This window comes from Amphiprion ocellaris, chromosome 1 (genome assembly GCF_022539595.1).
Source record: "Amphiprion ocellaris isolate individual 3 ecotype Okinawa chromosome 1, ASM2253959v1, whole genome shotgun sequence".
Classification (NCBI taxonomy): Eukaryota; Metazoa; Chordata; class Actinopteri; family Pomacentridae; genus Amphiprion; species Amphiprion ocellaris.
In genome coordinates, this window is record NC_072766.1 from 41,688,892 (window position 1) to 41,705,210 (window position 16,319).

At 35.9% G+C, this 16,319-nt stretch overlaps 1 protein-coding gene across 1 annotated transcript in view; it reads left to right on the top strand.

The window, feature by feature from the left end:
* The window catches only part of ddb1 (damage-specific DNA binding protein 1), an 89,195-nt gene that overhangs the window by 7,377 nt on the left and 65,499 nt on the right, over positions 1-16,319 (top strand). The window contains exons 4-8 of the mRNA XM_023289613.3: positions 1,178-1,399; positions 1,551-1,665; positions 2,195-2,292; positions 12,585-12,743; positions 16,002-16,085. Of these exons, the coding sequence (XP_023145381.1) occupies positions 1,178-1,399; positions 1,551-1,665; positions 2,195-2,292; positions 12,585-12,743; positions 16,002-16,085 (678 nt within the window). The remainder of the gene's footprint in view (positions 1-1,177; positions 1,400-1,550; positions 1,666-2,194; positions 2,293-12,584; positions 12,744-16,001; positions 16,086-16,319) is intronic.

The following is a 16,319-nucleotide window of genomic DNA, read 5'->3' on the forward strand; positions in this document are numbered from 1 at the left end:
GTCATTTGTCTCATGTTTCTGTCATTGTTCTGAACATTGTGTCGCTTTGTGGGGTATTTTGTCCCGCTTGTGTTGTTTGTCTATTTTGTTATCATTTTGTTCCTTGCTTTTGTAATTTTTTGTCTTGTTTTTGTCATTTGTCCATTTTTTTGTCGCTTTGTAGCTTTTTTGTCTAATTTTTGTCTCTTTTTTTGTTTTGTTTCATCTTGTCTCTTTTTTTGTCATTTTGTGTCTCGTTTTTGTAATATTTTGTCTTGTTTTTGTTGTTTTTTGTCTTTTTTTGTCTGACTTTTGCCGTTTTGAGTAAAATACTATATCGTTCAGTTCCAGATGACTAAATGTTGTGTTCCTTTGTAGACACTCTGTGATCTGGAAGTTGTAATGTGGAAATGATAAACTGACGCTGAATGTTGCTGAAACTGAATTTATTTTTCTTAATAAATTTCAGGTTGTTCATGATGCTTAGTAAAAAGATAATTCCTTAAATGTGAACATTTAAGGAATTATCTTTTTTGTACTAAAACAAAGGAACCATTAGGAGTTGTGGTTATTTATAGGTTATGAAGCTGTGATTTTACTGGTCACTGGAGATCAAACTGGGCTGAATGTGGAACCTGGACTAGAATGAGTTTGACTCCCCTGCCTTAAGAGATCAATAAAGTAATTATTGATCTATATAGCAGCCATTTAGACCGTCTTAGTTCAGTTAATACAACTGCTAATCAGTCTGCTCTGGTTTAACCCTCGTGTCGTCCTGTGGGTCAAAATTGATCCGTTTTAAAATTTGAAAATGTGGGGAAAAAAATATTTTCACAGTTAAAGTTCTGATGTCCACATTTTCAACATTTTGGGGAAATCTTTGAACATTTTTAGGTAGAAAAAAAGAAATGTTTAAATGTTTCTTAAGAACATTCACAAAAAAAAATTCTTGCAAATTTGGGGATTTTCTTAAATAAAACTTTTAAGGGAAACTTTTATGGAATTATTGGAATTTTCTTTCTGAATTTGCAAAGTTTCAGAAATTTGGGGAATTTTTTTGCTGAATTTTTGGATTTTTTTTCAGACAAGGAAACAATATTTTTTGGTGCCCGTAAATGAAGACAACAGGAGGGTTAAAGCAGCAGTCAGAGAACAGGCTGATCTTTATTCTGTCTAATAATAAAAATGTCTTTTTCAGGATCGGATCGGGCGTCCGTCAGAGACCGGTATCATTGGTATCGTTGACCCAGAGTGCCGTATGATCGGTCTGCGGCTCTACGACGGCCTGTTTAAGGTGATTCCTTTGGACCGGGACAACCGAGAGCTGAAAGCTTTCAACATCCGACTGGAGGAGCTGCAGGTCATCGATGTTCACTTCCTGTACAGCTGCCAGGCGCCGACCGTCTGCTTCATCTACCAGGTAACGGCTGCGTGTTGCAGGGGATAAACCACCGTGTAGAGTAATATAAATGACATGTTTAAGCAGTTTGTGGCGGTGTTTTTGTTTTATTCTGTCCACCTTTAAGACATTATAAATCCATAACGTTTTGTTGTGTTTTTTTGTGCTTCAGGACCCTCAGGGACGACATGTGAAGACCTACGAGGTTTCTCTGAGGGAGAAGGAGTTCAACAAAGGTCCCTGGAAACAGGAGAACGTGGAGGCCGAGGCGTCGATGGTCATCCCAGGTAAATACAGATAAACATGTTCATTAAGTAGTTTAATATTGCAATTTTTTCTGTAATTTTCAAGCTCATTTTTGACACAATTTTGTGATTTTAATTTTAAAATTTAGAGTAATTTTGGACAAGCTGAGTCTTTTTGGACCATATCTGAATAATTGTGAAGAAAGTCACTCTTTAAAGTTTTCTTTGGTGAATTATCAGAAAACAGAAGCACGTCCAGGGAACCAATGATTGTTTCTGTGACTTGATGTCATAGACATTAAACTCCTCCTTAATGTCATGCGTCTATCTGCTGCACTGATGAAGTTCTGAGGCTCAGAAATGATGGAAAACAGTAAAAAAACTGGGAAATTTTGAGCCTGTAACTCTAAAAATATTCACATTATGAAGGTAGAACTTCTTTGAACACTCTAAAGTTGCTGTAGATAAAGAATCAAATGATTCTGAGGAGGTCTGGAGGGAGTGTTGTTAAGATGTGGATGTACAGAACAGAAGCAGCTCTGACTGTGCTGCCTGTGATCTTGTATTTCAGTGCCAGAACCATTTGGTGGAGCTATAATCATAGGACAAGAATCCATCACCTACCACAACGGAGACAAATACTTGGCCATCGCTCCTCCGACTATCAAGGTAAAGAACAGAGCTCTGCTAGTGTCGAAGGTTCGTTAAAAACTAGAATTTGTTGTTTTTTATCCCTCTAAATGCTTCAGGTTTCAGTATATTAGCTCTCCAACAGAAGGGAGTTGAATATTTCAGGAGTATTCGTGTCGTGTTTTTACTAAAAACAAGAGTAATGCATTCTTTATTTTCCTGCAGCAGCACCGATACTCCCTCCTGAAAATTTTATTCGCTCCACTTAAATCAACATGTTTCTCCATCTTAACCAGAGTACAGATGAAAGATTAGGTAATAAATAGGAAATTTACACAAATAACAACCTGTTCTCTCAGCCCAGAGTGGTTTCTGGGTGTTTTTCTTTGCTCTTGTCTCAGTTTTTTTCACTGTTGGTTAATTTTTTACTGCAATCTAAAGTCCTGAACCTCCATGGAAACAGAATATATTTCTTTCTGTATTTATTTTAAAAAATATTATAAAAAATTCAAAAACATGGAATCAACATGTACAAGATTTTCTTCAGGTTTCCACAGGTTTTAAAAACACAGGAAAAAATAAATAAATGATGACTCTACATGTTATAGATGTTTAAATGCAAATTATGACTTGCATAACATGCTTTTATGTGAAGTATGACTCACAAAAAATGACATAACACAATGTTTAAATTAAGAACTTTGAGTTCATTTAACTTTTGACTAAAAATCATGAGGTATAATTAAGGTACAAAGTTGAAATTAGTAAAAAGTTGACTTCCTGTTTAATGATTTTAACTTGAAAGGTCAAAAAAGACAAACTAAAGTTGCATTTTTTCTGTTTTTATTTAAAAAAAAAAAAATTTTAAAAATTGAATCAACATGTAGAGGATTTTCTTCAGGTGTCCACAGATGTTACAAACACAGGAAATTAAATTTGTGCTTTTTTTTTTTTTTTTTTCAGTTTTTACATTCGTCCCCTATGTGTTCTCTGTAACAAAGCCTGCAGTTCAATTGAAAGTTAATTAATTTTCGTCACATAACTGTTGGTCACAGCTGAGTCACTAATGGCTTCATGAATGTGCAGAAATGAACAGATTTTTTTTGTTTTTTTTACAGAATTTTATGACTGCAAGCAGTTTATTTTTGGTGAATTTTTAAATGAAACATTCAAGTAAAAAAAGCAAAAACGAATTATGACTTGCATAAGATGCTTTTATGTAAAATATGACTCAGAAGAATGACATAACAAGGTTTATATGAAGAACTTTGAATTTATATAACTTTAGACTAAAAGCCATGAGGTATAATTAAGGTACTGAGTCAAAATTAGTAAAAATTTGACTTTCTGTTTAATGATCTTAACTTGAAAGGTAAAAAAAAATCCATTTGATCTTTTTGTCTTAATCTTTAACTTGAGATGAACTTAAAAAACCTTTAATCCAGTATCTATTCATAGTAATTATGGACTGAGAATGAGTTGTTTGTTTTTTAAGTCATAATAAAGTGACTTTTGATGAAAAGTTCAGATTTTAAGCTCAGATTTGGACTGTTACAAAGTTGAAAATCCACCGATTCCTTGGGGTTTTTGCAGTTTGTGGCTCTGATCAATGCACATTTAGAGAATTTTTAGAGAAAAAATCATGAAGTTCCAGGCGCTGCAAATCCATCAGTGTATTTTCCCCTCCATAGTTTTGCTGTTTTACGAGTTTTTTGGGGCTTTAAAGCACCATTAGCTGTGGGTTTAGGGTTAATAATATTTATGCGAGACTCCCCATTAGTCACTTAAAGCTTCTTTGATGAAGGTGAAATGTCTCTTAAAACCAAAAATAGAAGTCCAGCTGCTTTTTACAGACGCTAGAAGGATTTATAGTTGCAAATATTAGATGACACAGAGAGCAGTAAATAGAAAAAAAGTTGTTTATGACGTCTCTAAACGGCGTGAGTCAGTCCCGTTGGAAGGAACAGAGATCACCTGCTGGTTCCTCATCTGAAGGGTCCTCATCAGATGTTTGTAGAGGCACTAGAGGCTCTGGATGATGTTTGCTTTGGAGAGATGAATCAGTCGTTTATCATCCTCGAACGGGACCCGACAGATGTAGGAGGATGACCCCGGTTGTTGTGATGTCAAGAGCCTTGTGATAGCTCTCAAACACACTCCAGCTCTCACTGTCAAGTCCATATTCTATGTAAATAAAACCAGAAAAAAAAACAACAAACCAAAAAAAACACACAGGGGGTTTGTTTGCAAGTCGCTCTGTTGGTTCTTGTTATAATATTTAGCCGTGTTGACCCCAAAAAAGCAGAAATTGCTGTGAAAATGATCCAAAAATGGAGCTCTGATGATGTTTCATTACAGCGGTGGGATAATATTGCACGGGGAGCAATGATGCTTCTTCTTCTGTAATTGGGAACTGGAGCAAATGACGGATCATTAACCAAACTGCACATAAAGCCGCAAGCTGTGATGATAGTCGAGTATTTATGTCGCCCACAACAACATTTTCTTCATGTAATCGTGTCGTTATATTCCAATAAACACAAACATTTCTGAGCAGCTAAAACCAGCAAACATGTTGAGGTTGATTTAATGCACCGTCGCAGGTGTCAGAGATGTGTCAAAAATAAACATCAGATGATATAAATGGGTTAATATTTACAGCAACGGTGTCAAACTCCTCTTAGTTCAGGTTCCACATTCAGCCCAGTCTGATCTCAATTGACCAGTAAAATCACGACATAATAACCTATAAATAAACACAACTCCTAATGTTTCCTTTGTTTTAGTGCAAAAAGTACATTCAGAAACTGTTCACATTTAAGGAATTATCTTTTTACAAAACATCATGAACAACCTGAAATTTCTGAAGAAAAATAAATTCAATTTCTTTAACATTCAGCCTCAGTTTATCATTTCCACATTACAACTTCCAGATCACAGAGTGTCTACAAAGGAACACAACATTTAGTCATCTGGACCTGAACCATGGAGGATTTTACTGTAGGAACAAAATGGCAAAAGTCAGACAAAAACAAGACAAAAAACAGCAAAAATGAGACAAAATATTACAAAAATGAGATACAAAATGATAAAAAAAAGAGACAAACGACATGAAACAAAACAAAAAAGAAACAAAAAAATTACAAAAAGACAAACAAAACCAAAATTGAAAAAAGCAAGAAACAAAATGACAAAAACATGACACAAACGACAAGTCAGACAAAAAAAACAACAAAAACTACAAAATATCACAAAAATGAGACACAAAATGACAAAAAATTAGACAAATGAAACAAAATAAGAAAGAAACAAAAATTAGACAAAAAGTTACAAAGTGATAAAAAATGGACAAATGACACAAATGAGACCAAAAATGACAAAAGCGAGAAACAAAATGACAAAAAAGTAGACAAACAACAAAAGCGAGAAAAAAAGGATAAAAACGTGAGACAAATGACAAAAATCTGACAACAAAAACGAGACAAAATATTACAAAAATGAGACACAAAATGACAAAAAACGAGACAAACGACAGACAAACAAAAAAGAGACAAAAAATTTAACAAAAAAGTTAGAAAGTGACAAAAAAAATGGACAAAACAAAAATTTGACAAAAAAATGACAAATCAAGAAACAAATTAACATAAAAGTAGAAAACACAAAACGACACAAACAATACACAAAACGACATAAAAGAGACATACTACATGGAACAAAACAAAAGAGACAACAAACTAGACAAAGAAGTTAGAAAGCGACAAAAAAATGAACAAACGACAAAAATTTGACAAAAAATTACAAAAGCGAGAAACAGAACAATAAAGCAGACAAGCAATGCAAGCAAGAAAAAAAGGAAACACAAAACGAAGAAAACGAGAAAAAACGAAAAACATGAGACGAACGACAAAAGCCAAACCAAAAAAGAAAAACAAAAACAAGACAAAATATTACAAAAAATGAGACACAAAACGACAAAAAATGAGACAAAATTAGACAAAAAAATTGCAAAGCGACAAAAACATGAGACAAATGACAAAAGTCAGACAAAAAAAGAAAGAAACCCAAAAACAAGACAAAATTTTACAAAAACGAGACACAAAACAACAGAAGAACAATGAACAATCTAGTATTTTACTTTCTGATCCAAACAACTTGTCATGGTCAGGAAATATTTTAAATTTGTAGTTTTACTAATTTACAATCTGCAGTTAGTGTCTTCTCTGGAATTTTTACTCTTTGAGGGCCGGATTGGACACTCTGGAGGCCCGCTTTTGGCCCGCGGGCCTCATGTTGGACACCAACTGAGCCCCAGATGTTTGACTTGTTGATAAATTGTGGCTGTAAAACCGTTTTGTCGCCTTCAGTTGTTTGTTTTTGCGTTGAATCTCTCGATCAGGCTGTTTTACTCCGGTCGTCACGGCGACCGCGGCTTCCTCTGCTTTGAACCGTTGTCTAGATCAGGATGCAGCCGATTCGCTCACATTTAGCAGAAGCTGGAGGCCCAGAGCAGCTCCTCTGCAGCCTCCTGCTTCTGTAATTAGAGGATGTTCTCTCTGCGCTTTCATGAATTTGAGAAAGAGCGCAGAGCAGCAGTTTGGTCCGGCAGAAGACGTTTGTTTCAACACGACGAAACGAGACGATGAAGCCCCCAGATTACGAGCAGCGGCTCCTAATCTGTTGCTTCATCGTCTCGTGTCGTCGTTAAAACAAAAGGACCTAATGGCTGCTCTGAAATCTGACTTTACATGCTAATTCATGCAGCTTGAGATAATTAGGGTATGCCTGTTACAGGGTTTAATGCTTCCAAAAGATTGCAGCTAAATAGTTGTGCTATTGATGCAAATTCAGTCAAAAATTATACGTTTGTTTTCGGTTTATTTAACTAGACAGTCAGTTGATATTAAAATCTTCTTTAACTGGAAAAAATTCTAAACTTCAACACAAATCTGGCAAAATTAAGGAGGAAATATCAACAAAATTCTGTATGAAGGTAAAATTTTTATGGCTTTGTTAAATATACTAAAGTAACTGCACGTTATCCGAACAAAATCACTAAAGTGATGCCATTTATAGCGTCAGAAAAAAGGAGAAAATCGTTAAATTTTTAACTTTCCGACGGTCCTTGAAACATCTGGTTAGGAAATGTCACCGAATTTAACCTTAAAATCAAGATATTTCATCCAAATCACTTTATTTTTTATTTGCAAAAAATAAACTTGCGTCAAAATAGCTAGCTGGAACCAGATTTTGTAAAAAACTAAGAAATTCCGATTTTCGTTGTGTAACTGTGAAGCAAATTGTTGGCTTAACTCCAACTAACGGTCAGTAAACAAAAATTAGAACCATTTGCTAAAAACTGATTCTGTAGAAAACTAAAAATTCTGCATTTCTCAGTGTAACTGTAAATCTATACGTAACTTAACTGCAACCAACAATCACTAAACAAAAATGAAACCCAGATTTCCATTTCAACGGTCCTTAAGCTAATCACTGCAACTTTGGATTTAAAAATAAGCTAAAAATCTGGATATTTCACCAAAATCCCTTGATTCTACATGACTTGTGTAAAAAATTTCCTAAATTAAACCATTTGCTCTAAACAGATTTTGTAAAAATCAAAAAATTCTGCTCTTCTCTGTGTAACTATGAATCATATTACTGACTTAAGTCCAACTAATTGTCAGTAAACAAAAATTGAATCAATTTATTAGAACCAGAAACTATTGTCAGATTTCCGACATTTTAACGGTCCTTCAGCTAATCATTGTAACTTTGGATTTTATTGGGCAGCAACAACCAAAAATTGGCTAAAAATTTATATATTTCTCTTTATTCTACATGACTTGTTTCAAAATTTGCCCAAATTAAACCATTTACTGTGAACAGATTCTGTAAAAAAAAAAAAAAAAAGAAAGAAAAATTCTGCATTCCTCACTGCAGCTGTGAAGCTATAAGTGACTGAACTCCAACCAACGATCACTAAACCAAAATTAAACCCATTTATTAGAGCCAAAAACTGCGGTCAGATTTCCAGCATTTTCAACGGTCCTTCAGCTAATCATTCTAGCGTGGGATTTAATTGTGAAAAACAACCAAGAATAAGCTGAAAATCTGGATATTTAGTCAAAATTTGGCTAAATTTACTGTCCTATCTGAAATTCCTGGTGCCTAAAACAATTTCTTGCAGTCGCTCACTTAATTTGACCGATAAATTAAAATTACAAACAATAAAATTAAATGTACAATGAAATATTGTGCAGATAAAGAAACATAAAGTCATGCTTTAATTACTTAAATGGTTAATCTGATGTCAACATTCATTATTGATTGCCTATTTTGCTCTAATTGTTGTTTACAGATGCTTATTAACCCTGCTAAAATAGTTGTAGTATGTGCAGCTACCAGTTTTTTCAGCATTTGGATTGTTGGGAAGATGTTGATTCCAGGTTTTTTAAATTTCTTTGCAAAAAGCAATCTAAGAAATTCAGCTTTGGTTTGTTATTTTTTTGATTTCCATCATTGTAACTAACATTTCTGAGCTCCGTCTCCTTCTTTGTGGTTGTTTTGTTTCCTGGACTTTATAGTGCAGTAAAAAGTTAACCTGCACTGACAAAAAAACGCAAACAATGCCTGAAATTACTTGGACGACAGAGGGTCAAAACATTCAATATGAAAAAATGCAAAAACTAAATTCAAGAAAAGAAATGGCACTCTTTAGTTACATGTTTTTTGATATTCCACCATTTAGGAGCAGCATTTTAGGCAATAGAAACAGCTAATTTGTGACAAAATGCCACAAAAATCTGCCTGAATCAGAAATAAACATTATCAGGACTCAAGTTAGACGGGAAATAAGTGTCTGTCAACTTTCACGCTTCATCCATCGTTGTTGAGCTGCGTCGCTAAGATGCTATCGTTGCTAATAAAACTGCAGTGAGGAGATGGATTCAGATGTCTGTTATCTCAGCAGCCGCTCACATCTCCGTCCTGCTGATTTATTCCGTCTTCTAAAAGCCTCTTCACTTACCCGACTCACAGCTCTTTTCCAAGCTGTTAGCGCTCCGTCGTAGCGTCGGCCAGCAGATGTTTGGAGGAACAAGTAGCGGAACGTCTGCCGTCTATTGAAGCTCTATTTTTAAATGAAAACCGAGGCTTTTATTCGGGATCGGTTTCAGATGTATTGCAGTGTTTGTATCCGTCTGAAACACATTAATTTAGTTGTTTTTATTTAATAGGGACAATGCAATTAACAGAGCCTCAATACAGCTCATGAATCTGATGTGTTGCATGTAGAGTTTTAGCTACAGCTAATTCTCAACTCCTGTCCCTAGTTGGGATTTTAAAACAACCAAAACATACAAGATCACAATCCTTTAAAAGTACAATATACAAAAAACCTAAACAAATACAGCCATTCTCCTCTCAGCTGAGTCAAGAAAACACAGCAGTGCTTCCTTTGATGTACGACAACACTTTTTGGCAGCTAATTAATAAATTGTCACTCCGGTGCAACGACGTGAAAAACAAATGAGAGACAGCAAAGATCCTGGAGGTCCGAAAGTGTCACATGAAGCTACTTTTCTTCCTATCTGTCGACTGGTTTCACTGTGGAGTCTAACAGTCTGATTAGCTGCCCGTTGGTTGAGAGGAATGTCGTTGAAATAAAAGAGAATCCACTCGACAAGGTAAAAGATGTAAGCAACGCCACGGGAAGGAGGATTGTGGAAATGAGTTTTGTAAAGGTTTGATCAGGTGAGAAATTGACTGTAGACAGTGGCAATAACAAGATATTCTTTTTGGAGCCAGCTGAGTCACACTACGTGATTTTAATGCCAAACACCTATAAATCCTGAAGGAGCTACAAGAAAGAGATGAGTGGGGGAGGCCACCAAGACACCTATGACTCCTCTGAAGGAGCTACAAGAATGTGACCAGTGAGGAAGGCTACCAATGATGATGAACAGTCTCTAACATCTCAGCTGCTGAAGCTGGAACTCCTTCAGAGAACTCATTTGTGTCTTGGTGGCCTCCCTCTCTAGTCTCTTTCTTGGAACTCCTTCGGATGAGTCATAGGTGTCTTGGTGGCCTCAACCACTTATTTCTTTCGTGTTCTGTCACTCAGTTATTGAAGACATCCTGGTATGTGGAGGGTGAATATTTTTTATAGACACTGTAAACTACACAGTCTGAAAAAGTCAAAGTGCAGCCATAAAACCCTGCTGTCAGTATGTTTGTTTATTACCTTCATCATAAAAACATAATATTCTCCACCAGGAACCTTTAAATACTACAAATATATCAATGCAAAGATTCAAACATGAAGCAAACGGTTCCAACTGTTCAACAAACTACAATTTCACTGTAGATTCCAGAGATAATGTGACGTATAGTAGTTTTCAGTGCTAATAATGTATTTTAGTGAAGTTTTGACTGAGATGTGTTATGTTTTTGATTAAATGTCAGAATCATAAGTATGACAGGTTCAAGTACTGAAAGAAAGTTGAAAATCTGACAGTTCTATTTATTTTTACACTTTCTGGCTCTGACAGATGGTGGATTTTTGGGCCAAATACACCAAAAAACCAAAACAAAACATGCCTTTAAAACCCCAGTTTTTAGGATTCAGATGATTAATTTCAGTAAATAAAAATTCTGGGTATGTACCGAGTTGGACATTTTAAAGTGGAAAAGTTAACTTGTGGAAGTTAAAATATGCAGCGCTAAGAGTTTCTAAATCACCTTAAATATATCTTTCTTATTTTTTTCCTGCAGTATCTGGTGACTTACTACCCGTGACACATAGCTCATACTGATGTATCTGTGATATGTTAATGTTCTCCAGCCCGGCTACCTGACTGCCTGATTCATCGGCTCGTCTTATATTTATACGTCAGACTTTTATGGCCTTACCAATACACGCTGCCATAACTTAGCACGCCGTTTATTATTAGTTTATCCACAGAAAACTGCTCAAACCGTGTGAAGTGAGAAAAGAAACCCCTTTGACAATTAAATTATCCTACTTTGAATTTGAACAAAGCTCCTTTTGAAGACTGTCAGGGTCTGTTTTGGTGAAACTTGGTAATAAGAAGCTTTAAGCTGAAGTTTCTAGAGAGTCTTTTTATTTCACTACAGCACCAAGATAAGCTTCCCGAGTGGTTAAAAGTCGCAGTCATGATTGGAATTGGCATTAAAATCACGTAGTGTGACTCAGCTGGCTCCAAAAAGAATATCTTGTTATTGCCACTGTCTACAGTCAATTTCTCACCTGATCAAACCTTTACAAAACTCATTTCCACAATCCTCCTTCCCGTGGCGTTGCTTACATCTTTTACCTTGTCGAGTGGATTCTCTTTTATTTCAACGACATTCCTCTCAACCAACGGGCAGCTAATCAGACTGTTAGACTCCACAGTGAAACCAGTCGACAGATAGGAAGAAAAGTAGCTTCATGTGACACTTTCAGACCTCCAGGATCTTTGCTGTCTCTCATTTGTTTTTCACGTCGTTGCACCGGAGTGACAATTTATTAATTAGCTGCCAACAGTGGAGCTCCTTCAGAGGAGTCATAGGTGTCTTGGTGGCCTCCATCAGTAGTCTTCAGAGTAGATTATACATTTGCTGGACACCAAACACTGAGCATCATCACAAATACACCATCCACTCTGTGAAGCATGGTGGTGGCAGCATCAAGATGTGAAGCATGGAGGTGGCAGCATCATGATGTTTCTCAGCAGCAGGTCCTGGAAGGCTGGTAAAGGTAGAGGGTAAATGAAGTCCTGGAGGACAACCTGATGCAGTCTGAAGAGAACTGAGACTTGGAGAAGATCAGTTTTCCATCCAGATGAAGAGTCGAAGCAAACAGACAAAGATCCTCAGACATGGTTTGAAGACAACAAGGTGGAAGTTCTGGAGGAGTCATAGTCCAGACCTCAATCCAACTGAGGATTTGTAGCTGGACATAAAGAAAGTTGTAGACTCACAATCCCTGTGGAACCTGACAGAGTTTGAACAGTTTATGAAGAAGAATGAGGTGAAATTTGCAGGATTTGCAGTGCTGTAGAAGAGTAATCTCTTATTTCACACTTTATATTTTGAATTAATTGACATTACTTCATAAAAATAGGCAGTTTTTGCAAATTCTTGCCAAAAAAACCCCCCAAACAAATCAACCATCTTTCAGCAATAGATAGTGATAAAAGGGCAAAACTTCCAAAGAAGGGCAAATGCTTTTTATAGACGCTGTATTTCAAGGAGCGTTTTCAGGCACTACCTCCGCTGTGAGTGCCATTTTAAAGATTTGTTTTCTCTTTCTTTCCTCTGAATTGCAGCAAAGCACCATTGTCTGCCACAACCGGGTGGACCCCAACGGCTCCCGGTACCTGCTGGGCGACATGGAGGGGCGTCTGTTCATGCTGCTGCTGGAGAAGGAGGAGCTAATGGACGGCACCGTGGCGCTCAAAGACCTGCATGTGGAGCTGCTCGGAGAGGTATTTTATAGCCTCTTTATCACTGTCGCTGTGTTTATCCACCTGCCGTCCTCTGGCTTCCCTCCCATTTCTCACCACCAGCCTCCACCGGCCCTTTCTGCTCGGTGATTTTCGTCTCGCCATCCGAGCTCCCCTCTTTTGTTCCGATTGACTTTTTAATGGTTTATGGTCCTGACAGGTGCTAATGGAGCTGTCTCCACCTGTACAGAAGATGAGAAAAAATGATCCCACCTCTTTGTTGCTTTGCTTGCCAGAGTGTCACTTATCCCTTTAGAGTTGATTTAGGCGATGACTGTATTTCAATACTCTTCTCGAAGCTAAGCGTCGTGTTCGAGGCGTGTTTGGTTGGCTTCACCTTTCTCTAATGACTTCACCGAGTCCTGAAAGGTGAAAGGCTTTCTTGGTCGTGATGCAGAAGCGAGAATCAATCAAGCAGAGAAGCACCGCTGAGCCAGAAACAGATTGCTTTTCAAATAATTCTGAAGTTTACCGCTCGGTCCGGTCTGTTCGGAGCAGCTCTGCATTAAAACGTCAGACAGAAGAACCCGTATTTATCGTGCATCAATAACACCTTCCAGTAAAACAATGCTGGATGCTGACGGGGGTGAATTTCAAAACGTCATTTATGCATCAAACAGAGTTCTGTCTGCTTTTAGATTACTTTACAAAAATTTGTTCTTGGCAAAATTATTTATTAATCCAATTATCTGCTATTTTTGTTAATTTCTCTATGTGCTGGAAGATGATTGGGCTTCTAATAATAGTTACTCATTATTGTTTTTTGAAGAATAGTTTAGTTGTGAAGGTAAAAAGTGAGTAATTATCTGAAATTACTGGTGCCTAAAGTAATTTCTCACAATCGCTCACTTTGTTTGGTCGATAAATTAAAGTTAGAAACAACAAAAATAAATGTACAGTTGAATATTATGGAGATGAAGCTAAAATTCATATTTTAGTCACTTTAAATGGTTAATCTGTAGTCAAAAATGATTTTTGATTGCATCTTTTTGCACTAATTGTTGTTTATAGATGCATATGAAACCTCTTAACTCATTTTTCCTCACTGTGGACTCATTGTTCACTGCAATATAAAGTCCTGCACCTGTTTGGAAACAGAAAAACCATGAAGAAGGAAAGAAAGGCCATCAATGTAGTGTGGGACGGTTAAAGTGCATTAAAAAATAAAGACCAATTGTTCAATTTCTATGAATATTCATTTTGCGAAAATCGAAGAAACCTGCAATCAAAACCAATACTGCAAAATAATAAATAGTAAATAACAAGTAAAAATAGTGGCTGTACATACTATAGATATTTATTTATGATAGATATTATTATTATATTTACATTTTTACTTATTTTCTGTACTTGTCTCCTCTCTGATTTGTGTAAATGCTGCCTGCAGTTCAGCCGAAAACCTTCAGAATTTTAGTCACGTGACCGTTAGTCGCAGCTGAGTCACTCATAACTTCTCAGTTGCGATGAGTTGCACATAATTTTTTGTTTTTTACAGAATCTGTTTAGTGTAGGTTTATTTTTGGTGAATTTTTATATTTAACATGCTCATAAATATCAGCTTAGATTTGAAGAGCTGCAGTCACACATGGTGCGTTCAAGGACTGTTAGAAAGCTGCAAATCCAGTTATTCTTTCTAATTTTGCAATTTCTTGTGCCGATGAATTTTCAGGTTCAGAGGGTTTAAACAGTTTATTGTTTTTTTTTTTAACATTCTATTTTCTAAACCAGGGGTGTCCAACATGCGGCCCGTGGGCCAAAAGCGGTCATCCAGAGGGTCCAATCCGGCCCTCAAAGTGTAAAAATTCCAGAGAAGACATTAACTGCAGATTGTAAAATAGTAAAACTATAAATTTAAAATCATTTCTAGACCATGACAAGTTGTTTGGATCAGAAAGTTAAATACTAGATTGTTCATTGTTCTTTTGTGTCTCATTTTTATGATATTTTATCTTTATTTCGTCTGACGTCGTTTGTCTCTTGTTTTTGTCGTTTTGTGTCTCATTTTTGTAATATGTTGTTTTGTGTTTGATGTTTTTTGTATAACTTTTGTCATTTTGTGTTTCCTTTTTGTCTCGCTTGTGTTTTTTTGTCTTATTGTCATTTTGTGTTTTTTTTTTTGTCTTGTCTACTTTTTTGTTGCTTTGTAACTTTTGTCAAATTTTCGTTCTCATTTTTTTGTCTTGTTACGTGTCGTTTGTCTAATTTTTTTTAAATTTTGTGTTTCAGTTTTGTAATATTTTGTCTTGTTTTTGTTGTTTTTTGTTTTTTTTTGTCTGACTTTTGTCTTCTGTTTTGTTTCGTTCTTTGGTTTGTGTATCGTTTGTGTCATTTTGTGCTATTTTTTTGTCTCGCTTGTGTTGTTTATCTACTTTTTTGTTGTTTTGTAACACTTTTGTCAAATTTTTTGTCTCTTTTGTTGTTTTGTTTCGTGTTGTTTGTATAATTTTTTTGTCGTTTTGCGTCTCATTTTTGTAATATTTTGTCTTGTTTTTGTTGTTTTTTGTCTGATTTTTGTCGTTTTAATCATAAACTAAAATCCTCCATGGTTCAGTTCCAGATGACTGAATGTTGTGTTCCTTTGTCGACACTCTGTGATCTGGAAGTTGTAATGTGGAAATGATAAACTGAGGCTGAATGTTGTCAAAATTGAATTTATTTTTCTGAAGAAATTTCAAGTTGTTCATGATGTTTCATTAAAGATTAAATTCCTTAAATGTGAATATTTTCAGAATGGACTTTTTTGCACTAAAACAAAGGAAAAACGTGGAATTATTGTTGTTATTTATAGGTTATTATGCTGTGATTTTACTGGTCCCTGGAGATCAAACTGGGCTGAATGTGGAACCTGGACTAGAATGAGTTTGACTCCCCTGATCTAAACTCTTGATTGCATTTTTGAACTAATTGTAATTGTATTCTCATTCAAGTTTGACTGGGAAAATTAGTATTTACTCCGGTATTTACAGAGAATAGGGCCAGACGCAGAGTTTGCTTTGTAATTGCCGACAGAGTGTGGACGGAATACAGAAGCAGAAAACCAATCTGCAGCGATTACTAAATGGTTTTCCAAGTGAAGATGCAAAAGAAAAAAGAAAATGTGGTTCAGGATCGTCCAATGTGAGGAGAAAACCAGCTAACTGAAGACGAAGATTTTATTCACTGCTCTGTGAATTCTCAATCAATAATCTGCATGTTGATTAGGATTTTAATGATTTCTTGATTGTGTCTCGACATTAACAGACGTCCATCGCTGAGTGTTTGACCTACCTGGACAACGGTGTGGTGTTTGTGGGCTCCAGACTGGGAGATTCCCAGTTAGTGAAGGTTAGCAGCAACAATGTCACGTGTTTTACATGTTTTACATTTTAGATCAGCTTTCAACACAAATACATCAGGTTTAAAGGAATAAAGGAACACAATGAGGTTAAAATGTTATTTTTCTGCTTGTTTCATTCTGTTTTGCTTTGGATATCTTATTTGAAACATTTGCAAATGCTTAATAGACCTATTTTGAAGTAAATTTTGGCATTTTGAGACCATAATAATCCTGCTATAGCT